Below are 24,248 nucleotides of genomic sequence, written 5' to 3'. Positions count from 1 at the left end.
CAGCTGATCCTTGCTTCCTAAACCTCATGTATGCTGCCTTCTTCCTCCTGACTAGATTTTCCACCTCACTTGTCACCCATGGTTCCTTCACCCTACCATTCTTCATCTTCCTCACTGGGACAAATTTACCCCTTACATCCCTCAAGAGATCGCTAAACATCGACCACATGTCCATAGTACATTTCCCTGCAAAAACATCATCCCAATTCACACCTGCAAGTTCTAGCCTTATAGCCTCATAATTTGCCTTTCCCCAATTAAAAATTTTCCTGTCCTCTTTGACTCTATCCTTTTCCATGATAATTATAAAGGCCAGGGAGCGGTGGTCACTGTCCCCCAGATGCTCACCCACTGAGAGATCTGTGACCTGACCCGGTTCATTACCTAGTACTAGATCTAGTCTGGCATTCCCCCTGGTCGGCCTGTCCACATACTGTGACAGGAATCCATCCTGGACACACTTAACAAATTCTGCCCCATCTAAACCCTTGGAACTAATCAGGTGCCAATCAATATTAGGGAAGTTAAAGTCACCCATGATAACAACCCTGTTATTTTTGAACCTTTCCAAAATCTGCCTCCCAATCTGCTCCTCTGTATCTCTGCTGCTACCAGGGGGCCTATAGAATACCCCCAGTAGAGTAACTGCTCCCTTCCTGTTCCTGACTTCTACCCATATTGACTCAAAAGAGGATCCTGCTACGTTATCCACCCTTTCTGTAGCTGTAATAGTATCCCTGACCAGTAATGCCACCCCTCCTCCCCTTTTTCCACCCTCTCTATCCCTTTTAAAGCACTGAAATCCAGGAATATTGAGAATCCATTCCTGCCCTGGTGCCAGCCGAGTCTCTGTAATGGTCACTACATCATTATTCCATGTATGTATCCAAGCTCTCAGTTCATCACCTTTGTTCCTGATGCTTCTTGCATTGAGGTACACATATTTCAGCCCTTCTACCTTACTGTCTTTACACTGTTTATTCTGCTTCTCTTTCCTCAAAGCCTCTCTATATGTTAGATCTGGCTTTACTCCATGCACTTCTTTCACTGCTCTATCGCTCTGGGTCCCATCCCCCTCGCAAATTAGTTTAAACCCTTCCGAACCATGCTAGCAAACCTACCTGCAAGGATATTGCTCCCCCTCGAGTTCAGGTGCAACCCATCCAATCTGTTGTGCTGAACCAATTAAATTATTAATCAATTGGCTAACTCATCTCTTCTACCTACACAACATCCATCTTCCTCACATTCATGTGCCAGTCTAAACACCTTTTAGAAATCCCTAATGTATCTGTATCAAGCATCACCCAGGCACTGCATTCCAGGCACCTACCGCCCACTGAGTTTATATAGGAAAAAACGTTTCCTTGAAGTGTGCCTTCTGGTATTAGGCATATCAACTCTGGGGAAAAAGATGCTGTCTCTCTACTCTATCTATGCTTCTCATAATCTAATAAGCCTCTATTAGACCTCCCCTCTGCCGCTGCAGAGAAAATAAGCCAAGTTTGTCCAACCTCCTGTTATAGCACATGCCCTCTAATCCAGGCAGCGTCCTTCTGCATCCTCTCCAAAGCCTCGACTTCCTCCCTATAACGTGGCAACCAGAACTGTGTGCAATACTCCAAAATGGGCCTAATTAGAGTTTTATAAAGCTACAACATAACTTCCTGAATTTTGAACTCAGTGCCTCGACTAATAAATGTAAGCATGTCATTATCTTCTCAGCCACCCTATCAACCTGAGTAGATACTTTCAGGGAGCTATGAACTTGGACCACAAGTTCTTTCAGATCATCAGCACTGTTTAGGGTCTTGGCCTTTACAGAGTGGTGTCTCTTTGCATTTGACCCACCAAGGTGCCACATTTCACATTTGGCCGTGTTAAACTCCATCTGCCTTTCTCTATATTCTTTGCCAGTCACCATAACAACACTATCCATAACAACATCAATCTTTGTATCATCTATAAAGTTACTAACCCTCCCATCTACATTTTCATCAGTGAGATAGACATGTATTTAAACTTCTTAGAGGGAAAGGATATGTGGGAGACTAGGCCAGACATCAAATCAACTTTGTAGGAACCTCCTCTTCTCTGTTAACTTGAACACACAAGCAACCCACTCTGAAGACTCAGGTTACTAAGTTCAATATGTTAACAGGCATCCCACCTCTCCCGGAAGTTTCAGGAGTCTCCCGCATATTGATAGCGGCTCCATGATGCCTGGAAATTATACACAATATCCCGGAAATCGTTTTATTTTGAGAGGGAGAGGGAGAGCGAGAGAGAGCATCCTGATTGGTCTCTCTTGGTGCTAAGTAGACCTATCAGTTTTCTCTGTGGGCGGGTTTTACAGTCGACCACAAAAATAATGACAGTGTTGCTCGCTGCACTGTTTGCAACAGTGACTTTTCTATTGCCCATGGTGGGTTAAAATGTAAAAAACATGTTGAGGTGAGTTTAACAGGTGTCATTTGTTCATTAGCATAGCTAATATTATTTAAACTAGCTGGCTAGCTGCTAAGGAGATACTTTATTGATGTCCTACATGATGAGGCCAAACTCCCTATAGACTTGCTTAAAGTTCTAATGAAATAAAAAAAACAACTCCATGATAATATAATATAATATAAGTACATATTTTAATGACACATTTTCTGCATATACCCAACTTGGTTTACAGATGAGACAAAAATCACTAAACGAAGTATTACATACACCCTTGGAGGTTGACTGTGGTGCGGGGGGGGGGGTGATATGGGTTGCGGGGGGACAGGGGTGCTACTTCCCTGAAATGATTTTTTGCAGGGTGGGATGTCTGTGTTAATAGTTTTTTTATGAGTTTGGAAATAGAATTCAATATTTATAGACTTTCTTGGAACTTAACCAGTGAAAACAAAGTGAGACCACAGTGGCAAGAGCAAGGGCTGAAAATTTAACATGGAAATTTAAGAATAAGTACTATGTCTCAGGCCTGTGATCTTGAATAATTCTAGAGGAAATCAGAGCATCAGAGACAAACCACAGAGTCAGCGGGAGGACATGCAAACTCCACATGAGGTCAGAATTGAATCTGGGTCGTTGAATATGAGACAGCTGCTCCACCAAGTATATACTTCAACATATGCTAACAAGGCTTGAGCATATATTTGAGCCTTTATATACTTATAGTGCTAATATGAAGTGCAGCTCATCATAATTAAGTCTAAAGTTGTTGTTAGCAAATGTTAATATAGATGCAGAATAGGAATTAGAATCGGAAACCTGGCTGACTGAACCCCTTCCATCAAACTAACTTGGACACTGAATCAAATTTTAGAGTCTCCATTCTTGGAACTGCGATCGACTAACTTCATGCTGTGCCAAGAATCAGTAATACCTCAAATTTATGTGATTTCCATATTGTTGTAAAATATTCATGCAGAAAAATGTTGGAGGAAGAACTTGGCACTAAGTTAAAAAGGTGTTCAAATTGAATGGCTGTGAAGACCAAGGCATTCAGTATATTTAAAGCAAATGTTGAGAGGTTCTTGATCAGTCAGGGTATCAAAGGTTATGGGGAGAAGGCAGGAGAATGGTGTTGAGAAGGATAATAAATCAGCAACATGGAAAGGCAGAGCAGGCTCGAGGGGCCGAATGGCCTGATTCTCCTATGTTTTATGGTCTTTTGGCTGGAAAGTAGCAAATGGTATTCCGTTGTTCGAGAAAGATAGTAGGAGGTTGATAGGTTCTTGATTAGTCAAGGTATCAAAGGTTATGGGGAGAAGACAGGAGAATGGGGTTGAGAGGGAAAATAAAGCAGCCATGATCTTTATCAAAGAGCTAGGTTTAAATGAACATTATAATAGAGGTGAGGCAGCAGTAGAATCACATGAACTTTACAAGTTGCAGTCTCAAAAGTGGAAAGTACTGCCACCAGCAGCGTGAAAGAAAATTGGGAATACACGAAGTTGAGGAATGCGATATTTTCAGAGATGTGCAGGCTGTGGATAAAATCGTAGAAATAAGAAGGAACAGGTCAGAGATGATTGGAGACCAGGGTGAAGATACAAACTTCAATTATTTAAATCATTGTGGGATGTTAGGTCCAGCAGCACCCCAGAAAGAAATCATACCCTTTGAACCAGGGGGTTCCCACCTGGGTTAATGGTAGGTGTCCATGGCATAAAAATGGTTGGGAACCCCAGCTCTAAACCATTGAATTGGTTCTTACGTATTTGAAATTAAAAATTTGGCAGGGTGAATAGCAATTCACTTAATTTTTCATCAGTTTTTAATCTAAATTTTATTTATCTTCACACTATTTATTGTTTTGAATGCGGTTTCCAAATTAATTATTTCATATTTCTTTGTAGACTTTTTAGTCACTTGATCTTGGACCTTTTTGAATGATGAAGGTTCCAACTGGGAGTGCAGTACTAGCTTTATTTCTATGATTATTTCCAATATATAGTTTCACTTCTGTTCTTGGCATTATTTACCTACAGATTTGAGCCAGTTGATAAATATATATACGAATTATGAATTTTTATAAGCAACCACTTGGTAAAATGAGATGCATTAATGCTGATGTGATTCATCTTATAAAAGCATATGATTCTGCAACAGAAGGTCATTGGTCTTAGTGCCTCAAATATACAGCTTAGTAATATTAGTTACGGCCTGTTGTGCTGCTGGCATTTCGGGTAACAATGTAGGCCCTGGGCTTCCTTCTTCACGTCAGTAGCTTCCTCTCAGTTTTAACTACTGTCCTGGGTGGAGACTCAGGAATACGGTTGCACTCAGATGTAGAACTGTTCCCATAACAGTTTTGTTTTACCAGTCAGGGTTATTAGCCCTAAGCTGAACCCCCAAACCTTGAGGATCAGTGGACAATTCTTAGTCCAGCCTCTACCCTTTGACCTGTTTGGCATGGATGACCCTACCAAGAGCCAAAGCATAAAGCCTTGACTCCAGTCAACATTGAGACATGCAAGCCTCCAAACCAGTACAAGGTTGTGGTCCTCTTGGAGGGTACAGTATGTGGTAGAGATGAACTTTGCTTGCTGTTATAACCTTCATGATAAATATATTTGATATAACTTTCCTTATCTTCTGAACTGCAGTTTACATTGAACATGAGTGAAGCAAATTATGATAAATTATTTCGAATCCTAAAACATAAACTTAAAACAGATAAAATCTTCATGTTGGAATGGACGGAAACTGATTTATATTCTGCACCATGGGAATTCAAATCTAGGCACAGACAGTCAAACAATCTGTAGTCTATTATTGGTGAAAAAGAATACAAAATGTACCTTGCATTGAAATATCACATAATAGTGACATTTCAATTCCAACTTTACTTTCAATAGCACCTGAATGAGTTACAATGTGTACCTCATTTTTATGCTTTTCTCAATATAATGCATGCACTTATACCAGTTTTATCAAGGAGCTCCAGGCTTTTTCATTTTCTGTGATGTGTATTCTCAAAGCTAAACATGATCTTCCAGTAGTTATTGTATGCAAATTATAGAGTATTCTTCTTTCTTATGTTATGCAACTATATCTGTCTCTAAATGTGCACAAATTATGTGAAGGACAAATCAAAGTACTCTCAGGGTTTTTACTTAAATTCATGATCAGGTGGTTGGTGACCTCTGTGAAGATTGCCATTGGTACTGAAATGGGTTTTATCCTCAGGCTGAAGATAAAATGGATTCCTCAATTTCTTGGTATTTCTTGTCAGTCATTCCAGATAAAGGAAATTTGCTGCAGGATTCTATGTACTAAAGTTATGAAGATAGTTTAACTTTGTTGCCACAGGTGGCTGTGGAGGCCAGGTGACGGGGTGTATTTAAGGCAAAGGTTGATAGGTTCTTGATTAGTCAGGGCATGAAGGTTACCGTGAGAAGGTAGGCGAATGGGGTTGAGAGGAAAGCAGATCAACCATGATCAACCAGACTCATTGGGGTGAATGGTTTAATTCTGCTCCTATGCCTTATGGTCTTATAACTTACTGCGGAATAGCATCCATTTGCTGTAAAGAGACAGGACACATTAATGACTGCCTCTTAAATGTTCATGTGCAGAGGGATCTTGAAGTCCAAGTCTGTAGCTCAGTGAAACTGACTACATAGGTTGTTAGGGTGATGAAGATGGCATATGCCAAAACATAGTAAGTTTATTCCCCTCCATAAATGCTGCCTTACTTGCTAAGTTCCTCTAACATTTTGTGTGGGTTCAAGATTTCCAGCATCAGCAGAATCTCATGTGTACATGGCATGCTTCCCTTTATTAGCTGAGGATTTAGGTACAAAAGTTGGGAATATATTCTGTAGCGTTAGAGAACTCTTGTTAGGTTGTACTTGGAGTACTGCATGGAGTTCTGGCTGTCCTATTTTAGGAAGAATGTTCAGGGTTTGGTGAGGGTGTAGAAGAGTTTTGCCAGGTTGCTGCCTGGATTAGAGGGTATAAATTGTCAGGAGAAGCTGGACAAACTTAAGTTTTTTTCCCTGGTTTGGCAGAGGCTGAGGAGAATCAAGGTTTATAAGGTCATGAGAGGAGGCAGCTAATATCTTTTCCCCAGTGTTGAAAGTCTAATACCAGAGGATATTAATTTAAGATGAAAGTGGTTAAGTTAAAAGAAGATGTGTGGGGTAAGTTTCTTTACTCAGCCAGGGTGGTGGGTGCCTGAAATATGCTGCGTAGGATGGTGGCAGAGGTAAATACGAGAGAGGCATTCAATAGACTCTTAGATAGGCAAAGGAAATTGCAGGAATTGGAGGAATATGGACATTGTGTCGGCAGAGGAGATTAATTTGGTTGGGGATTTGATTATTAATTTAATTAGATAGGCACAATATTGTGGGATGAAGGGCCTTTTGGTGTACTGTTCTATCTTCTATCTACAACTTCAAGTTGGTAGTATCAGGCTATGAGACCTATCGATTACAGTGCCTATAAAAAGTATTCACCCCCTTGGAAGTTTTCATGTTTTATTGTTTTACAACATTGAATCACAATGGATTTAATTTGGCTTTTTTGACACTGATCAACTGAAAAAGACTCTTTCATGTCAAAGTGATAACAGATCTCTACCAAGTTAATTACAAATATAAAACACAAAATAATTTTTGGATAAATATTCACACCCTTCAAGTCAGTACTTAGTAGATGCACCTTTGGCAGCAATTACAGCCTTGATTCTGTGTGGTTAGGTCTCAATCAGCTTTTCACATCTGGACACTGCAATTTTTCCCTATTCTTCTTTACAAAACTGCTCAAGCTCTGTCAGATTGCATGGGATTCATGAGTGAACAGCACTTTTCAAGTCCAGCCACAAATTCTCAGTTGGATTCAGGTTTAGACTCTGATGGCCACTCCAGGACATTAACTTTGTTGTTCTTAAGCCATTCCTGTGTAGCTTTGGCTTTATGCTTGAAGTCATTGTCTTTCTAGTAAACAAATCTTCTTCCAAGACACAGTTCCCTTGCAGACTGCATCAGGTTTCCCTCCAGAATTTCCCTGTATTTTGCTGTATTCATTTTACCCTCTATCTTCACAAGCCCTCTGGGGCTTGCTGCTGTGAAGCATTCCCACAGCATAATGCAGCCATCACCATGCTTCACAGTACGGATGGTGTCTTTTTGATGATGTGTGGTGTTTGGCCACCATCAAACAGTGTTTAATCTGATGATCAAAAACCTCCATTTTGGTTTCATCAGACCATAGAACCTTCTTTCAGCTGACTTCAGAGTCTCCAACATGCCTTCTGGCAAACTCTAGCCAAGATTTTATTTGAGTCTTTTTCAGCAGTGGCTTTCTCTTTGCCACTCCCCCATAAAGCTGTGACTGGTGAAGCTCCTGGGCAACAGTTGTATTCAGAGTCTCTCCTGTCTAAGCCACTAAAGCTTGTGACTCCTCCAGAGCTGTCATAGGTCTCTTGGTGGCCTCCCTGTCAGTAGTCCCCTTCTTGCACTATCACTTAGGTTTTGAGGACGGCCTGCTCTAGACAGGTTTACAGCTGTGCTATATTCTTTTCATTTCTTCATGATTGACTTAAATGTACTCTGAGGGGTATTCAGTGACTTGGAAATTTTCTTGTATCCATCTCCTGACTTGTGCTTTTCAATAACCATTGCACGGACTTGTTTGGAGTGTTCTTTTGTCTTCCTGTTGTAGTTTTTGCCAGGATACTGATTCACCAGCAGTTGGACCTTCCAGATGCAGGTGTAGTTTTACTACAATCAATTGAAACACCTTTTCAGCACACTGGTCTCCAAAAGCAGATCTCCGTTTAACTAATTATGAGACTTCTAAAAGCAATTGGCTGCACCAGTGATGATTTGGTGTGTTGTATTCAAGGGGAGTGAATACTTATGTAATCAATTATTGTGTTTTATATTTGCAATTAATTTAGATCACTTTGACACAAAAGAGTCTTTTTCTGTTGATCAGTGTCAAAAAACCAAATTAAATCCATTGTGATTCAATGTTGCAAAACAATAAAACATTGAAACTTCCAAAGGGGGTGAATACTTTTTATAGGCACTGTATGTCTTATTTAAATTGTCCTCTCCTCCCCATCCCCACAAGCCTTTAACAGAGTATTTCTCTAATATGGGAATGAGCAAGTGAAGGTGGACATTAATAAATAGATGGCCATTTTAAATACATTCTGAAAGCTTCAATTCCCACTTTTGACTGTTTCTAACTTTGCTTCTGGTAGGTCATAAGTACAGAGCTGAAGATAAATGTAGTTCAGGCAATGGATCTGGCCAACTTGCTGTAACATGTGATAGCATTCTTTTGTGGTTATATTATTGCTCATTAATCAAAGGTAATGCATTTATTAATAAAGCAATTTGTGGTTAATATACTTTATCTATGGCTTCAGAGTTTACACATACAACAATAACTATTCTACATTCTTTGAAATTTTATCACTCAAAGAAGATAGAGTCCTGTTCTTTGCTCCACTTCAGAACTGCTCCTTCGTACTCTTATGTTTCTTCTCTGTTCTTTTCCTTTTATACCCGTTCATATGTTAGAACCAGGTTTAATATCACCGGAATATGTCATGAAATTAGTTGTCTTTGAGGCAGCAGTACAATGCAATACATGATAATAGAGGAAAAAAACCTGAATTACAAATATATATATATTTGTAATTCAGATATTTAGGTGTCTTTATACTAGAAACATACTGTATACAGAAGTTAAAACTCTTTACATGCTGACAGCTATTAAAATTAGGAGTAAGTTTCCACAAAGTAGTTGTTGAAGTTGAGTCAATGAAAAACTCCTGTGTGTGTATATATACTGTATATAGATATTTATCTTGAATAGTTAAATTAAGTAAGTAGCGCAAAAATAGAAATAAAAAAGTAGTGAGGTAGTGTTCCTGGGTTCAATGTCCATTCAGAAATGTCCATTCAGAAGTTTTTCATGACTCATATTCAACAACTACTTGAGGAAATTTATTCCTAATTCTAATAGCTGTCGGCATGTAAAGAGTTGGAACTTCTATACGCAGTATGCTTCCAGTATAATTGCTAAATTACCACTGAGTTCCACTGATCAGTTGTTGCAGTCTTTTGCAGTTTACCCATTCAAAGCTTTACAGAGTTTGGAAACTTCCGTTAGATCTCTTAACCATTCTAATTTAATTCAACAGAGTCCTAATTATCAAGTATGCTAATAATCTCACCTCATGAGTATTTCATCGAAGAGATTGAGGAATATGTGTTGCCTGTTTCCTGTTTAGATTTGTTCTAAACAGTATACACTGTTCTGTAATTTCCAGGTAGAAATATTAACCTGAAGTACCTGTTGAAAACTGAGCATTTTAACCCTTCAATATATTTACCTACTCCTGGGACGAATTTCCAGTTTTAAGGCACCCAGCTGAACAGGTGGCACAGATGGTTACTCTGGGCTGCATCGGATTGATCAGATCTTCATGAACAACACACATAGAATGCTGGAGGAACTCAGCAGGTCAGGCAGCATCTATGCAAAAGAGTAAACAGTTGACGATCTGGGCCAAGGCCACTACCCAGGACTGAGAAGGAAGGGGGAAGACATCGGAATAAAAAGGTGGGGGGAGGGATGAGGCCACCCTCAGGATGGAGGAGCAACACCTTCTATTCCGTCTGGGTTACCCTTCCACTGTGATGGCATGAATATTAATTTCTCCTCCCCACCACTTTCCTCTATTCCCCATTCTGACATTTCACTTTTCCTCCCCTGCCTATCACTTGCCCCTAGTGCCTCTCTTCCTTCTTTTAGCTAATCTCTTTTTCACCACCCCCGCCTTTTTATTCTGGCATCTTCCCCCTTCCTTCTCAGTCCTGGAGAGAAGTCTCAGTCTTTTCCATTGATGCTTTCTGACCAGCTGAGTTCTTCCAGCGTTCTGTGTGTGTTGGCTTGGATCTCTAGTAACTGCAGACTTCCTTGTGTTTGAGGCCTTCATGATGTCGTCAGGACCCTGTTCACTTTTAACTTGGAGGCTGTACAGCAAATTATAGAAGTTTCCAGTCAATGCCCATTGGCAGCAAATAGATTAAACTTCAACAGGCCTATCAAGAGTTATTTTTATTTTCCTTGAATCAAGTGGAACACTCTTAATGCTCACAGCAATAAAATAGCTCCTTCTCCACCACATTCCTGATGAAATGTAGCCTGTGGAATGGTCCCAGCTATTGCACCTGCCCTGGTTAGGTGTCTCACTCTGCTCCGTCCGCCACAACAGACAGGATCTCCCGGTAGCCACCCACTTCAACTCTGCTTCCCATTCCCATTTAGATATGTCCATACATGGCCTCCTCTACTGCCATGATGAGGCTAAGCTCAAGCTGGAGGAGCAACACCTCATATACCGTCTAGGTAGTCTCCAGCCCCTTGGTATGAACATTGAATTTTCCAACTTCCGGTAATTCCCTCCCCCTCCCTTCCCTTATCCCTATTTCACTCTGCCCCCTCCCCCAGCTGCCTATCACCTCCCTCATGGTTCTGTCTCCTACTACTACCAATTGTGTTTTCCCCTATTCTTTCTTCACCTTTCCTGCCTATCCCCTCCCTGCCTCCCCTCCCCCACCCCTTTATCTTTCCCCTAACTGGTTTTTCACCTGGAACCTACCAGCCTTCTCCTTCCCAGCCTCCCCCCACCTTCTTTATAGGGCCTCTGCCTCTTCCCCCTACAGTCCTGACGAAGGGTTCCGGCCCGAAACGTCGACCGATCTTTTCCACTGATGCTGCCCGACCTGCTGAGTTCCTCCAGCGTGTTGTGAGTGTTGCTGTTTCACTCAATATCTGTGCAATAGTCATTCAACTCTTGCTAACTTTGGACCTGAATAAGTGGAAAATTGATGCAGTTGCATATCTGCCTGGAGATATTTGGCTTGGAGATGTCAATGGAATGGTGATGAATTGGTCATTTGATTGTTTATGTAGTTAATGTTCCTCATTTTTCTTCAATCAAAAAAAAGCTCTTTCAAGGCAAAGATTGATAGATTTTTGATTGATTAGGACATGAGGGGATATGAGGAGAAGGCAAGAGATTGGGGCTGAGAGAAAAAATGGATCAAATGTTCAAAGATCAAGTTTAATGTCAGAGAAATTTATACAATATAAATCCTGAAATGCTTTTTCTTCATGATGAAATGGCGGAACAGACTTGATGGGCCAAATGGCCTAATTCTGCTCCGATGTCTTATGGTCTTGAATCTAATTTTCTAGATCTCTCAGATGCTTACTCAATTAAAAATGTTGCAATGTGGAATATATTTCCAATTATTTTTCCAAGACCGGAGCCTTCACACTAATTCAAGTAATACTACATAACCATAGGCTCATCTGCAATATTTTTCAGAATTCCTAAGTTTCCATTTGCACTGCTTCATAATTTGAAGTTTTCAGAAAGTTGATATTAAGATTGCAATTCTGAGGCTAGTTTAGTAAGTCATTCCACTACTTCTTTCAGAGTAAATGTGAGGAGTCAGCATCATTTTGTCTCAAATGTGAAAGTCCTTTTTTCCCTGCTGATGAATCTGATCAAATGACTTTTGCATAGTAATTTTTCAACTGGTGTGTTAAAACATTCAAAATACATTTATTATAAAAGTATATGCGGTATACAACCGAGTTTCATTTTCCCACAGACAGCCACAAAACAAAGAAAACCAGGAAAACCATTCTAACCTACTTCCAAAACACAAAAATATTGCACAAATGGCATGGTAAAAATATGAGCAAAAAACACAGAATATAAAACACCAACTCACAAAGTCATCATTGAAATAGTCAAGGCATATTCAGTTCAGCTCAGTTCAGTTCATTTTTCTTGTAAGTTACTTGAGTTAGAGTACTAGTTATAAATGGTTGCTCTTTCAAAAACAACCAAGAATTAGGAGGTTCCAGCACACATGAATTGCTGGAAGAACTCAGTAGGTCTGGCAGCATCTATGGAGAGGAAATAGAGCTGATGTCTTGGGCTGAGGCCCTATGAATTGGGGATTTCATTTGTCCAAATATATCTATATTATGAGGAAAAGTAAGCTGAAATGGATATGGAAAGTGAATGAGAGGGGAGGGAAGAGAGTAAGTCAAAAGTAAAGCTACGGGATTACCATAAATGGCATGTTGCCTCAGTGGTAAGAAACAAACTGTAGATATTCACTGATTCTACAAGACTCAGTGTGCAATCCTTTGCTTTTTGTGTATTTACTGGTGAGGATAGGATTTTAAATAAGCATGTGACCATGTGTTTGAGCAGGTGTTCCCAACCTTTTTAATGCAATGGACCAAAACCATTAAGCAAGGGGTCTGTGGACCCCAATTTGGAACACCTGCTTCAGAGCTTCAATGTGTCAATTCTTAATGCAGGGTGTGGGTGGGAGGAGGTGATGGAAGGCACAATAAGTGCTGGCATTGCTACAACGTCCACTTGAGAAGTAATAAAAATTACAGAAGAGGCTGAGAAGAGGTGTAACTGATATGTGACAAGTTTTGGGGCCTAGACAGAGTAAATACAGCCTTCAGCTATTTACTTTTGCAGAAGGTGTCAAAAACCAAGGCACGTAGCTGTAAAGTAAATGGCTAGAGGATTAAAGGGAAGACAAGGCAATACTTTTGACTGAAGGCTTTGGAACTCTCTGCCTGAAGGACAGAACCTTTAGCACAGTATAAAAATGTTTGGATAACCTGTAGACCTGCACATTAAGTGTCGGCAGGTAGGATTCAACTGGGTTTTTTTGATCAGCTCAAACAAAATGAGCAGATGGCTTCCTTCTATGTCATAAATAACACAGGACAACAAATTTTTTTGGAAAGTGCATACTCAGAAATTTTTTTTGTTTATGGTAAACCTCTTGAAGCTGAACACAAATATAATTTCAGACAATTTGTATCACGTAGGAATTTGGAGAATCACGAAATTATCTTTTATTGAATATAATGTGTTTAATGGTATAACGGCTGATGCTTTGGAATAGTTCAACTAAGCTAAAAAAGTTTTGATGATTTTCATTTGTACTCAGTGTTTGAGGCTTCTCGCTTAAGTGTGCAACAATAATCAGACAGCAGTGATGGATTCCAGTTGCTCTGATACCATTTCTCCATGACCAAGATGTCCTGGTGAAACCTTTCACCATTCTCATCACTGACAGTGCCAAGATTTGCAGGGAGAAAGTGTAAATGGGAATGCAGAAAATGAATCTCTGTGACATGTTGCACTTCTTGGTTTTGTATGTTTGAAGCATGTTCTCAACTAAGTGCATGTAGTCTGGTGCTCTGTAGTTGCCAAGAAATTTTTCAGCAACATCCTTGAATGCCTTCCCTGCAATTTTCTCCGGTCCCACTAGAAGTTCTAGTCATTGATGACCTGTTAGATTTGTGGACCAACAAAAATACCTTCCTTAATCTTGGCATCAGTTATTCTGACTTGAATAATGAATTGAAATAACAAATTTATCTATAGTCAATGTCGATTAGTAACCCAATTTAGATGGCCGGTAAATGGTATAAAGTATTTAGGTATAAGACTTGATAATGATGTAAAGAATTTATATAAATTTAATTATTTACCACTATTGAAAAAAATTCAAGAAGATCTTGACAAATGGATGACACTACCAATAACATTAGTAGGTAGAGTCAATGTTGTAAAAATGAATATATTTCCTAGATTACAGTATTTGTTTCAAACATTGCCAATACAATTGTCACAGAAATTTTTTCAAGAGTTAAATAAATGTGTGAGAAAATTTCTTTGGAAAGGTAAAATGTCAAGAATATTATTGGAAAAACTGACATGTAAATTTGTGTTAGGAGGGTTACAACTTCCAAACTTTAAAAATTACTATAAAGCAAATCTACTTAGATTTATTGCATCTTTTTTCGATGATCAAAAACCAGCATGGATTAAAATAGAACTAGACAAGATAGGAGAAAATAGACCTGAAGATTTTATATATAAATGGGAATCTAAATGGATACGGGAAAAGAAAGAATCTCCTATATTAACACACTTGATTGATCTATGGAATAAGATAAATGTTGATAAGGAAACACAGAAATCTCTATTAGCAAGGAGACCTTTGTTCCAAAACAGACTTATTCCTTTTACAATGGACAATCAACTTTTATATAATTGGTACCAAAAAGGAATTAAATTTATAGGAGATTGTTTTGAGCGAGGTATATTGATGTTATTTGAACAATTAAAGGATAAATATAAAATATCTAATAATACTTTTTTTTGTTACTTTCAATTAAGGGCTTACTTAATAGGTAAGCTGAGTCAAACAATGTTTTTGCCAAAACCTAATGAAATTGAAATTTTAATTCAAAAAGGGAAAATTAAAAAAATTATTTCTTGTATATATAATTTAATTCAAGAACAGACAATTAAACAAGGAACCCATAAGTCAAAGCAAAAATGGGAAACAGATCTGAATATTAATATTGATGAAACAAATTGGTCAAGACTTTGTCTTGACAGTATGACAAATACAATAAATGTTCGACTTAGATTAATACAATATAATTTTTTACACCAATTATATATTACACCACAAAAAATAAATAGATTAAATTCAAATCTATCTGATAAATGTTTTCGGTGTAATCAAGAAATTGGTACTTTTTTACATTCTACTTGGTCTTGTTTTAAAATTCAACCCTTTTGGATAAATTTAAGAGTCTTATTGGAACAAATTACTGGAATTCAACTTCCACATAACCCTGTATTATTTTTATTAGGTGATATTGAAGGGATAAAACCGAAACTTAAATTGAATAAATATCAGAAAGAATTTATAAAAATTGCATTGGCAGTAGCTAAGAAGACTATAGCAGTTACTTGGAAATCTGATTCGTATTTAAGTATAGATCGTTGGAATAATGAAATGGCTAGTTCTATTCCACTTGAAAAAATTACTTATAATTTAAGAGGTAAATATGTAACATTCTTGAATATTTGGCGCCCTTATTTACAAAAGATAGGATGGCATATTTAAGTGCTCCGACAAAGAATTTGGTTACTGGGGGAAAGTAACGAATAATTATACCAAATTTATTTTGAATCCCATGGAGCATGTGGAAACCTTCCAATACCCAGGCGGCTCTTTTTTTTTCTCTTTCTTTCTTTTTAGGTAGGACTATATATGGGGGGGGAGGGTTAAGGGGAGGTGGGGTGGGTAGATTTTATCTTTTCATGTATTCTTTTTGAAAATTTAATAAAAATTGTATTAAAAAAAAGAAATAACAAATTTATTTGATTTCAAAAGAACGGTGCATGATAGGGAAATTTCATGGTAATTTTCATGATCAGCAGCCTAAAATCCATAAGGTATACCCCAAAATATTCAGGAAGTAAAATCATTGTTGTCCAGTGTTACTTGTGATTCTTTCTGTGATTTTTAATTGCCACAAACAAAATCTGAAATGTGAATGAAAGCCAGGACAATGAATTAACTGTAACACACAGTGAATATTGAAATATGAAAAACAATTGAATATATAATATAATGCTTTGAGTCCCAGAAAAATTATCCAGGAAACTATTGTAGACTATACATATTGGTGCATTTGTACATCTTTCATTTTCAGGGAATCTTAGGATTTGGTTGAATTATGTGTTCTTCAACAATGATAAAATGTTAATAATACTAAACCCCTCCACCCTGTTTCAAATCTCTCACCACAACTGCTGGTTGATGGGAGCTTTTCTCAAACAGTGATAGAGAAAGTGAATCCAGGATTGAAAGGCTTGTCTTATGAGGACCGGCTGATGGCTCTGGGCCTCTACTCACTGGAATTCTGAAGACTGAGGGGTGACCCCTTTGAGAATGTTAAAAGGCCTCAATATAGTGGATGTGGAGAGGACGTTTCCTATGGTGGGGGGAGTCTAAGAACAGAGGATACAGCCTCAGAATAGAGGGGCATCCTTTTAGAATGGAGATAAGGAGGAACTTTTTTAGCCAGAGGGTGTTGAAGCTGTGGAATTTGTTTCAACAGGTGGCTGTGGAGGCCAGGTCATTGGTTCTGTTTAAGGCAGAGGTTGATAGATTCTTGATTAGTCAGGGATATAGGAAGAAGGACTGAAATTGGGGCTGAGAGGGAAAATGGATCAGCCATGATGAAATGGCAGAGCAGACTCAATGGGCCAAATGGCCTAATTCTGCTCTTATATCTTATGGTTTTATGATTTAAACAAAAGTCATTCTAATGAAAATAGGTGTTATTCGACTGAGCATTTTTATGGCATCGCAATGCACCCAAGAATATTATGATGCTGGAGATCTGTGGGAGGGCTGTGGAGCAGCTTGCAAAAGACTCTATTAAATGACCTTTTGCAGAGTTGACAAAATGTTCAGTAGTTCTTTTGCCAGATTGGTGATTAGAACAAGGATAGGGCTCTTGAAAGGATACGGCTTAGAGTGAAAGCATGGGGAGAACATGATCCCTGTGGTACCATCTGGTGCTGCTGCTGTGAGGTGGAAGCTGGGCACCCGGCTGTCCCTATTTCCTTTAGGTGACCTTCTTGAATACAAGATATGCTGACATAAATAATGTAGAATGTAACTTATTCTTCAAGTCTAAATTCGATTGCAATGATATATTTTCTGTAAGCTGTAGTGATACCTTAGCTGTGGAAAATGTGTTTCAAAGGATGTGCCTGTGCTAAAAATATTAAGGTATTGTATTTCCTCAATCTGAAAGGGTATTTAAATCAGAAATTGGTTTGGCACTGCATTCAACCCTGGCTAACTTGTTTGCCAGTGCGATTGTATATGAAGCGTTTGTATTGAGGCATCTTGATGAAAATTAAATTAGTGACCTTACTGAATGTTTCCATTAAGTAAAACCTTCATGTTAAATCTTCTGCACTTGGAATCAATTGGAGTCTGAGAAACTATTCTTCATCTGATCCTAACATCCTCTAGTATCATTTTCCTCCAATAATTTATGTCCATTTTAATGCTCATATTCAAATTTGAATGGGGAAAATAAAGAACAATTGTCCCCACGTGTCATTACAGTTGCCATTCAGTGGACACAAGTAGTTGCCATTTCTGAAAATAGCAAGAAAGATTAATTCATTTTGATTCATCAGTGTCGATCCTGCTGTCTAACTCTCGGGCTCAAATTCATATCCCAAAGGAGAACTTCTTTCCAAGAATAGCCTTTGACAGTTTCAGTCAGCAGAGCAGCATGCATAATTAAAGAAAGCAACCCCTGCCATCTTGCACTGTGCAATAGTCAATGGAATGAGAAGAGGGTTGAATGCCAGAGAGCAGCAGGGATCAGAGGTGAGAATATTGTCAGGCTTTGAAAATTTCATACATGCAAAACGGGCAATTATTGTGTGAAAAAATGTATATTTCATTCCTCAATAACTATCCTTGTCATTGATAAGGACATGGGCAATATTATTGAGTTGATTTTGATTCAGAAATATCGACCTTTTATCCCTATTTCTCCCTATGAGTATTTATAATATCACATGAACAAACAGCATATACTAGAGATGCATCTGAGATCTTGGCATAAAGGCTTCCTGTTTAATATTCATGAGCCATCTAATTTGGCTGGTGCACTCGGTACTGATCAAAGTGAAGAATGCCGCTGCAGGAAAGCTCTGTGCCTGTGACAAACATCAATGTCCTAGTCTGTCAGGGCTGCTCAAGCAACAAATTGCATTTTGCTAGAGCACGTTCAGCTCTTTACAGCAGTGAGCTGTAACCATCTAATTTTGCAGGGGTTATCTGGATTGAAGAATGTTTACTAATGCTTTCTTCTGACTTTCTTCTTCCCGAAGGTTTATTCAACCAACTGGGTCATGTAAAATCCTGTAACTTAGGACGACCACGATGGGAAATTCTATATGGAGTGGAGCTGGTCTTCAACCTTGCCTGCAGCGATCTATTTGACTATTAATTGGTTTCTGGTCCTTGATGAGATTAAAGTGCAGTTAATCTACATTAGAAATCTACAGTGCAAAAAGAAACTAAAAACACTGGATATTTCGATTGTCTTGACTCAGCCGAAACTTAGTTTCATTCAGAAGTATTAGCACTGCTATACCTGCCACAAATATTTTTTACAAAGCTGCAAGCAATACCATATGCGCGATGGGTGACATGACGAACAGTGCAGTGGATTTCTATCCAAAGAACCAAAGAAGTGAATCCAACCATGCAGGTGAATTTGGGTGTTCTCTCAATGAACTTCGCTCTCTTATGGAGCTACGTGGATCAGAGGCAGTGCAAAAGATACAAGATACCTATGGTGATATGAATGGATTCTGTAGACGTTTGAAAACTTCACCAACAGAAGGTAAGGCTATTATGTGATGAATATGAGCACATGCTGGCACTGAGAGAGGTATATTTAATGAAAATATTCATTATCTCAGTTGTTAATGCATGGCAAATGCATTCCTTTAGCATGCTCAATGACTTGTGTCTTGCAAAATGTCACATTAACCTTTGGAACAATAGATTACTGTATCAACTACATTCTGTATAGAATTTGGTCAATTTGACAGTGTGATTTGCCTCTTTGGGTGAGGATATACAGCACGTGGTAGTAATTTTGCTGTTGTGAATAATAGATTTGATAATTATGTCAAAACACAGTTTTTAAAACAAGATTGCTTTCATTACTTTCCCACTGTATTATTTCAGGCTCCTTGTATAAAATCAGACATCATTGCTCCTACAGTGATGTTCAAGCAGCAACTAGAAAAAGCCATGGCAGAACAGCCTGTAGTTTTGATCTGACCTTGTGTGCAACTCAACAGTTTACCTCTGTAATACCTTTACCTTTGGATTTCCTGTGTATTAAAATCCCAAGTTAGAAAATTCCTGATAGACATACAAAAGTACAGCACATGAACAGGCTCTTTGACCATCATGTCTGTGTCCATTGTGATGCTAAACTTCCATATCCCTGTATGTGGTCTGTGTCAGAATCTGGTTTAGTTTCACCGGCATATGTCGTGAAATCTGTTGTCTTTGCGGCAGCAGTACTATGCAACATATAACAAAAGAGAAAAAAATGTGAATTACAGTAAATATGTATGCATACTGTGGGAAGTGAGGGAGGAGATTGCTGAGCCTCTGGCAATGATCTTTGGGTTATCAATAGGGATGGGAGAAGTACCAGAAGATTGGAGGGTTGCAAACGTTGTTCCCTTGTTCAAGAAAGGGAGTAGAGATAGCCCAGGAAATTATAGACCAGTGAGTTTTACTTCAGCGGTGGGCAAGTTGCTGGAGAAGATCCTGAGAGGCAGGATTTATGAGCATTTGGAGAGACATAATCTGATTAGGGATAGTCAGCGTGGGTTTGTCAAGGGCAGGTCGTGCCTTACGAACCTGATTGGATTCTTTGAGGATGTAACTAAATACATTGATGAAGGTAGAGCAGTGGATGTAGTGCATATGGATTTCAGTAAGGCACTTGATAAGGTACCCCGTGCACAGCTCCTTCAGAAAGTAATGAGGCATGGGATCCAAGGAGACCTCGTTTTGTGGATCCAGAATTGGCTTAACCACGGAGGCAAAAGGTGGTTGTGGATGATTCGTATTCTGCATGGAGGACAGTGACCTGTGGTGTTCCACGGGGATCTGTTCTGGGACCGTTCTTCTTTGTGATTTTATTATAAATGACCTGAATGAGGAAGTAGAAGGGTGGGTTAGTAAATTTGCTGATGACACAAAAGTTGGGGGTGTTGTGGATAGTCTGGAGGGTTGTCAGAGGTTACAGTGGGACATTGATAGGATGCAGAACTGGGCTGAGAAGTGGCAGATGGACTTCAACCCAGATTAATGTGAAGTGGTTCATTTTGGTAGGTCAAATTTGAAGACAGAATATAATATTAATGGCAAGACACTTGGCAGTGTGGAGGATCAGCGAGAAATTGGGGTCCGTGTCCAGAGGGCACCCAAAACTGCTGTGCAGGTTGACAGTGTTGTTATGAAGGTGTTTGGTGTGTTGGCATTTGTCATCCATGGGATTGAGTTTAAGAGCCGTGAGGTAATGTTACAGCTATATAGGACTCTGATCAGACCCCACAATACAGAGTATCGTGTACAGTTCTGCTCACCTCATTACAGGAAGGATGTGGATGCTGTAGAGAGAGTGCAGAGGAGGTTTACAAGGATGTTGCCTGGATTGGAGAGCGTGCCTTATGAGAATAGGTTGAGTGTACTTGGCCTTTTCTCCTTGGAGTGGCAGAGGGTGAGAGGTGACTTGGTAGAGGTGTATAAGATGATGAGAAGCATTGATCATGTGGATAGCTAGAGGCTTTTTTCCCTGGGTTGAAATGGCTAACATGAGGGGGCATAATTTTAAGGTGCTTGGAAGTAGGTACAAGGGGCAAGTCAGGGGTAGTTTTTCACACAGAGAGTGGTGGGTGCATGGAATGCACTGCCAGCAAGGGTGGTAGATGTGGATACAATAGGGTCTTTTAAGAGACTCTTAGATAGGTGCATGGAGCTTAGAAAAATAGAGGTCTATGCGGTACAGAAATTCTAGGCAGCTTCTAGAGTAGGTTTCATGGTTGGCACAATATTGTGGTCCGAAGGGCCTGGAGTGTGCTGTATATTTTCTATGTTCTATGTAGTAAGTGGCTAAATTAAATAAGTAGTGCAAAACTAAAACTGAAAGAAAAATAGTGAGATAGTGTTCAAGGGTCCATTTAGAAATCTGATGGCAGAGGGGAAGAAGCTGTTCCTGAATTGCTTAGTGTGTGCCTTCAGGCTTCTGTACCTCCGTCCTGATGGTAACAATGAGAAGAAGGCATGTCCTGGGTGGTAGTGGACCTTAATGATGGATACTGCCTTTCTGAGGCATTGCTCCTTGAAAACGTCCTGGATACTACAGAGGCAGTTTACAACACTCTGCAGTTTATTTCAATCTTGCGCAGTAGCAACCCCCCTCCCACCAATTCCAGATGGTGATGCAGCTAGTTAGAATGCTCTCCGTGGACTTCTGTAGAGCTCTGCAAGTGTCTTTGGTGACATAACCAATTTCCTGAAACTCCTGATGAAGTATAGCTGCTGTCATGTTTGTAACTGCATTGGTCAGGGTAGATCCTCGGAGATGCTGACACCTAGAAACTTGAAATTGCTCTCAATCCATACCCCACCTGTTCATGTGTCTGTCGATATGCCTCTTAAACATTGTTATCATTTCTGCTTCTACCACCACCCCCCCAAACCTGGCAGCATTTTCCAGGCACACTCAGTGTATGAGAAAAAAAACTTGCCTTGCAAGTACCCTTTAAATTTTCCCTTTCTCACCTTCAACCTATGCCCTCCAAAATTTAACACTTCTTGCAAGGGGAAGAAAAAAAGCCTCTATCGTCCCTGTCTATGCCTCGTATAATCTTATGTCCATCAGGTTCCTCCTCAGTCTCTGATGTTCCATAGAAAACAATCCTGCAAGTTACTGAGAAAGTGTATTACTTATTTATATTGGATGTAATTACAATTCAAAGAATTGCGGCATTTTTTTCCACATTTGATTGCACTGAATTGAAAATTTCTGCTGAAGGGTCATTGACTTGAAATGTTAACTTTGGCTCTCTCTCCTTTGATTCTGCCTGACCTGTTGAATATTTCCAACTTTTTGCTTCTTTTCCGATTCCCGTTACCTGCAGTACCTCATTTTATTTATTACACTTGTCTTCTGATTACTAAACTGCATCTTCCAGCCAACATAAAATTAAATTCCTGTAATGTCAGCTTTAAGCCATCTTATTTGTTCATGCTTTCTTATACACCTGCTCTCTCTAGACTACCTTCTAGAGAGATGGACTTAAATTCAGCTATATCAGCATTGGATCTTTTTTTTTTATCTTTGATCTCCAAAGCCACTTCTTTCCCTCACTTCATGTCCCTGCTTTACCTTCAACCTTACTTCGATTTCAGCCTCACTTGTGCTCCTGGCCTTTTGCTTTACTATTGGAAATACTGACTTAACCCCGTTAGCTCCACCTTCTTGAATTTCTTTCAAAGCCTCCAAATTGCATTCCCTGTTCTGTCATTCTGTCAATTACCTCTTCCACCTTTTCTTAACTTTGTGTTTACTTTCCGTACATCACCCAGTGCCTAAGAGAACTGTTTTAAAATATTGTTCGTTCGTTATGTGCCATATCATATGACGTGGGCAATCATGGACTTTTCATACAAAGGCTGGTCAGGCAGCATCTATAAAAAAAAGAGTAAACAGCTGATGTTTCGGGCCAAGACCCTTCATCTAATGTAATTTACTTCCAACTGGTTGCCCTTTGGTCTCCAATGCTCCACAGAAAACAATTCTGCAAGTTGATGAGAAAGTGCATTACTTATTTATGTTGTGTGTAGTTACAATTCAAAGCATTAAGGCATTTTGACTGTTTAATCCATTTTCCATAGATGCTGCCTGACCTGCTGAGTTACTCCAGCATTTTGTGTCGGTAGCTTTGGATTTGCAGTGACTGCAGACTTCTTCATGTTCACCGTCTTTCCATGACCATGGCAGTTCTTGGCAAATTTTTCTACAGAAGTATTTGGATTGCCTTCTTCTGGGCAGTGTCTTTACAAGACAGGTGACCCCAGCCATTATCAATACTTTTCAGAGGTTGCCTGTCTAGCGTCAGTGGTCGCTTAACCAGGACTTGTGATATGCACCAGCTGCTCATACGACCATCCACCGTTGCTCCCTTGCCTTCAAGTGACCCTGACTGGGGGGGCTAAGCAGATGCTACTCCTCGCCCAAGAGCGATCTGCACGCTAGTGGAAGGAAGGAGCACCTTATACCTCCTTGGTAGAGATATCTCTCCACCCCGTCACCTATTTTAGATATGCTATCTTTATAAGAGTTATTATATATGCTGATTGAACGTATATCTGTTATAGTTAATGGGTTTGTTGTCCTTAATATATGATGTGCTGTGAGATTCCGTGTTGGAGTCCACATCAGCTTTTGGGTTCTCTAAAATTCACGGCACCATAGTGGATAGCATGACGCTGTTACAGTTTGGGAGTTCGGAATTCAATTCCGGTGCCATTCTGTAAGGAGGCTCTGCACATCCTCCCCAAAGAATGCACAGGTTTTCTTCAGGTCCTCAGATTTACTCCTGCAGTCCAAAGACGTACTGAGCAGGTTAATTGGTCATTGTAAATTGTCCGGTGTTAATCGGATTTGTTGGGAGGTTACCCGGGTAGTATGGCTCAAAGGGCCTGAAGGGCCTACACTGCACTTTATTGCTAAATAAATAATTCTGTGGACTCTTTCTTGGATTTTCCTCCTTTTCTCTGAAAGCCTTCACTCCTGATGGTCAATGGTTGACAAGTGCAAACCCTTGTGTAAAGCACTGATAAGGCGGAATATCTGAGCTGATCCATCAATCATTTTTATTACAAATTTGGATTTGCTGCTGCATTGTGTTTGGTTAAAACGCACACATGAAACATGTGAAATTTACTGCACTGATCTCTGGATAACAATTCATGGAATAGGACTGGTGCTGCAGTGGTTATGTTACTAGACTAGTGATCCAGAAGTCTGGACTAACTGTTCAGAGACATGAGTTCAAATCCCACAATGGCAGATGGGGAATGGAAATTCAATTAATTAGTCTCAGTAATGGTGACCATGAAGCTATCAGATTGTCATTAAAAACCCATCTGGTACGTTGATGTCCTCTACCCATTCTGGTTTATATACTACTCCAGACTCTTAGCTGAGGCAGCCAGCAAGTTATTCTG

The 24,248-nt window shown here is 39.5% G+C and overlaps 1 protein-coding gene across 11 annotated transcripts in view; it reads left to right on the top strand.

The window, feature by feature from the left end:
* atp2b2 (ATPase plasma membrane Ca2+ transporting 2) overlaps positions 1-24,248 on the top strand; it is a 927,552-nt gene that overhangs the window by 509,201 nt on the left and 394,103 nt on the right. For all 11 annotated transcript variants that reach the window (XM_063068192.1, XM_063068182.1, XM_063068188.1 and 8 more), the window contains one exon: positions 18,311-18,828. In XM_063068192.1, the coding sequence (XP_062924262.1) occupies positions 18,624-18,828 (205 nt within the window). In that variant the 5' untranslated portion in view covers positions 18,311-18,623. The remainder of the gene's footprint in view (positions 1-18,310; positions 18,829-24,248) is intronic.

Source organism: Mobula hypostoma, chromosome 15 (assembly GCF_963921235.1).
Source record: "Mobula hypostoma chromosome 15, sMobHyp1.1, whole genome shotgun sequence".
NCBI lineage: Eukaryota > Metazoa > Chordata > Chondrichthyes > Myliobatiformes > Myliobatidae > Mobula > Mobula hypostoma.
Note: the sequence above shows the minus strand (reverse complement) of the source record. Positions and strands in the feature narration are given on the sequence as shown.